The sequence below is a fragment of the Propithecus coquereli genome, unplaced genomic scaffold (assembly GCF_000956105.1).
Source record: "Propithecus coquereli isolate 6110/MARCELLA unplaced genomic scaffold, Pcoq_1.0 Scaffold122, whole genome shotgun sequence".
Lineage (NCBI taxonomy): Eukaryota > Metazoa > Chordata > Mammalia > Primates > Indriidae > Propithecus > Propithecus coquereli.
In genome coordinates this window covers 2936547-2940347 of record NW_012136303.1, presented here as the reverse complement: position 1 = coordinate 2940347, position 3801 = coordinate 2936547, and the positions used below count along the sequence as shown (strand labels likewise).

Genomic DNA, 3801 nt, shown 5'->3' with positions numbered 1-3801 from the left:
GCTTGAGCCCAGGAGTTTGAGGTTGCTGTGAGCTAGGCTGACGCCACATGGCACTCTAGCCAGGGCAACAGAGCCAGACTGTGTCTCAAAAAAAAAAAAGAGTTATTTTAACTGATCACATAGTGTTTCTAAGAAAACTTCTGCCCAAGTACAGAGTAAATTTCTATAGCACCGATCGTAAAAGCTGCTTTCTAACTTAGATAAACTAAAAATTAGAACAGAGATTACAGAGTTTCCAAAAGTAACCAAGGAAGCAAAAAGAGGATTCTCAGGACTTCTACCCTACCCAAGTCACGTGTGGCCAACACTATGAGTTTCTTAATATTAATGTTACTTGGTAGAGTCTGATGATTCCATAACTAAGCAGCCTTCCCACACTGTGAACCTTCCAAAGCCCTGTATGTAATAAAAGAACAATTAAAGAATCAGGCCATGAATGCTGGGAAGGAACAAAGGATAAGAGAATCAAAACCAACCTTTTCTCTGTCTTCCTAGAAGTTCATCCACTGTGAGATAGGGGGGTGGGTCCTCCACTTCTGGAGAAGACAGCTTCTCTTGAAGAGCTGAGGCACTTCTTAAAAAATGTTGAAAAGTCGGTCCAGTGGCCAGCTTGGAGCTGAAATCCTTCTGAACTCCATCCTCCTGCCTCTCTGGACTGGGACATGTAGTGCTGGGGAGACTGCTGTGTGCCCTGCAGGTCCTGAGCAACAGCCAGGACACAGAGGCCAACGGCCCCCACCTCAGAGACCTCTGCACTCGGAGGACACATTGTAAAGGATGCATGGCACTAAACAGCCCAACCTCTGCAAAAGAAGACAGACATCACCAGCATTTATTGAACACTATGTACAGGGTACTGCTCTGAGCGCTTCAAGTGTATTCATTCATTTACTCCTCATAAAAGCCCATAAAGAAGGCACTCTTAATAATATTGTCTCTATTTTACAGATGAAAAAACTGAGGCAATTTACCTAAGACCACACAAAGGAGTGCCAGAGATGAGATGCAAATCCAGGCAGTCTGTCTTCAAAACAAAGGAATAGCAGAGACGAGATGGAAAGTCTCTTAACAAAATAACAAAATAGCACCTTGTGCCAGGAACAGTTCCCAGGGCTTTAAGTGTGTTAACTCATCAAATCTTCGACAGCAATCCTAGACAACAGAAATATTACAATTCTTATTCTGAGATGAGGAAATAGACATAGAGAGGCTGAGAAACTTACCTAAACTCCTACAGCCAGTAAGCAGTCGAGCCAGTACTCAAAGTTCTGTAAGACTAGAAAGCTTGTGCCCACAGGCACCTTGCAACACTGCCACCTAACACTGTGAAAACCACTCACCGTCTGACGGTATCTTCCTTCCACTTCCTTCAAAAAGAAAGCATCTAACATGGGGCACTGTATGCCTCATCAGTGATTCCTTCTACCCTTCAAAAGTCTCAAACTATTGCCTTTCAACTTCCCATCCAGACCCTCTCACACTTGGCTGTGGAAAATAGCACAACCTTTATGGATGACAATTTGCCAATTTCCATCAAAATTACAAACGTACAAACCCTTTGATGAAACATTTCCATTCCTAGGCATTTATCCTACAGATATACACATGCAAAATGACATATGTATAAAGATATTCAATGCAGCAGTGTTTCTAACAGCAAATGAATGAGAAAGATCTAAATGTCATCAATAGGAGACTAGTTAAACAAATCCTGACACATCCATACAATGGAATAAGGTGCAACTGTTAGAAAACAAGACTGACAAAAGCGAGGAAACAAAGTGCTCAGTACTACCTATAGCATGCTATTCTTGAATCTGTGGGGAAAGAGGGCAGGAATATTGAGGTACATATTTGTAAGCGCCATATCTAGAGTGCAATCTCTAGAATGCACAAGAAACAACAGTTGCCTCTCAGGAAGAGACTTAGGTGACTGAAGTACAGGAGCTGAAGCCACACTTTTCACCACGTATTTTTAATGGACCCCATGTCTATGGCCTGACTGCCTCATTCCAGCCATGCCAGACATGTTTGTGTTAATCTTCACTATCTTCTAGGCTTTTACACCTGCTGTTCTCTCTGGCTGGTATAACTTCCCTCTAGTGATGTGTACAACTCCTATGCTATTTTTGGCTCTCTGCTTCCTCCAGGAAGCCTGCCCTAGTCACCATACCCAAAGTCTAGGTGGGGTCCTCCTCGGGGTTCTCAAAGCTCTCTTCTAACTCTCCATCATAAGACTCATCACACTTTGCTGTTATTGTAATTACTACTTACATTTCTGCCATCTCTTGTAAGCTGGGAGGTTCCTGAAAGCCTTTCTATACCTTAAGCATCTCCCATTCTAACAAATGGCTCCTGGCAGATGCTATACATGTATAATGAGTCGATGTGGCCCGTTACCTTTCCAACCTGATCACCTGCTATATCTGCCAGCACTTAGGCAAAAGCAATACTAACCTACTTTCAAGTGTCAGAGAACAGTAGACTTTTAGTGTGAGATTTAAAATCACCCATTTCTACCCCTTAATTACAGTGTGTTGTTTGGCAAGACAAATTCCTGTCTCTGAGCCGCCAATTCCACATCTGTAAATAAAGATAAAAGTAGCACCTATCTTCCCAGAGGTGTTATGAGAATTAAATAAGATATTAAACACCCAACTTGGGATACAGTAAGTCTTCAGTAACCATACATTCACAGCAAACACCTGCTTTCACGGGGAGTATTAGAGAATCCTGGTAAGAGCATGGACCTTAGAGTCAGAATCTAACCCCACTGCTGCCTAGCGAGGTACACCTTGGGCGTCTGTCAAACTCTGGGAGCCTCCATGTCTTCACGTGCAGTCTCCATGAGTCTACTGTGAGGTCAACTGTGATAGCACAAGTAAAATGCTTTGCATAGCACAGTGTAGGAGCCTCTGTGGGGGCTCGAAATTAATCTTGGGAGTCGGTAATGACGCTGGAACAACAGCCCGACATGCCAGACATGGGATGGTCACAATGTGTTAGGCGAGGTGCAAAGCGCTTCCCATGGGTTACTGAATTTAATCCTCACAGCAACTCTGTGAGGTAGTTTCTACTATCATCCCCCGCCCCACAGGTGACGAAGCCAAGGCTAGTCACACGGGACTAGGCAGCGGGGCTAGGGTATGAACCCCGACTCCAGGCCCCGCGCCGTAACCACCGTCCCATCCTCCCCTTGAGCACCGCGCATTTCCAGGGCCCCGCGGCCCCCCCTGCCCCAGACGCTAACCAAAAGCCGGACGCGCAGCTCACCTCCCGCAGCCGAGGGCGCAGCGTCCCGCAGCCAACTCTCTGCCGGCAGATCGGGATCCTCCCAGCAGACCACCACTACGGGCGTATACACGCGACTTCCGTTCCGCTGCGACTTCAGTCCGGGCACTCTAACGGAAGTGCATTCTCTTTACAGTCCGGGTGGACCCAGGCTCCCGGCTTCGAAAAACATCCGTGGCTGAGCTGAACCATAGGGTAGCCACTAGCCACCGGCGATGTAGCAATAGAGCGTTTCCAAGGTAGCGAGTGCACATTAAATATGTTCTAAATGTAAAATACACACCGGGGCCGGGCGCGGTGGCTCACGCCTTGCAATCCCAGCACTTTGGGAGGCCGAGACGGAAGGATCGCTTGAGCCCAAGAGTTCGGGGCTTTAGTGAGCTATGGTCACGCCACTGCACTCCAGCCTGGGCAACAGAGCAAGACCCTCTCTCTGAGACAGAGTCTCACTCTGTTGCCCAGGCTAGAGTGCCGTGGCGTCAGCTTAACTCACAGCAACCTCAAACTCCT

The 3801-nt window shown here is 46.6% G+C and overlaps 1 protein-coding gene across 1 annotated transcript in view; it reads right to left on the bottom strand.

The window, feature by feature from the left end:
- The window catches only part of CDK5RAP1 (CDK5 regulatory subunit associated protein 1), a 111607-nt gene that overhangs the window by 88390 nt on the left and 19416 nt on the right, over positions 1-3801 (bottom strand). Inside the window, 3 exon segments of the mRNA XM_012665714.1 lie at positions 477-671; positions 3286-3325; positions 3327-3399. Of these exon segments, the coding sequence (XP_012521168.1) occupies positions 477-671; positions 3286-3325; positions 3327-3399 (308 nt within the window).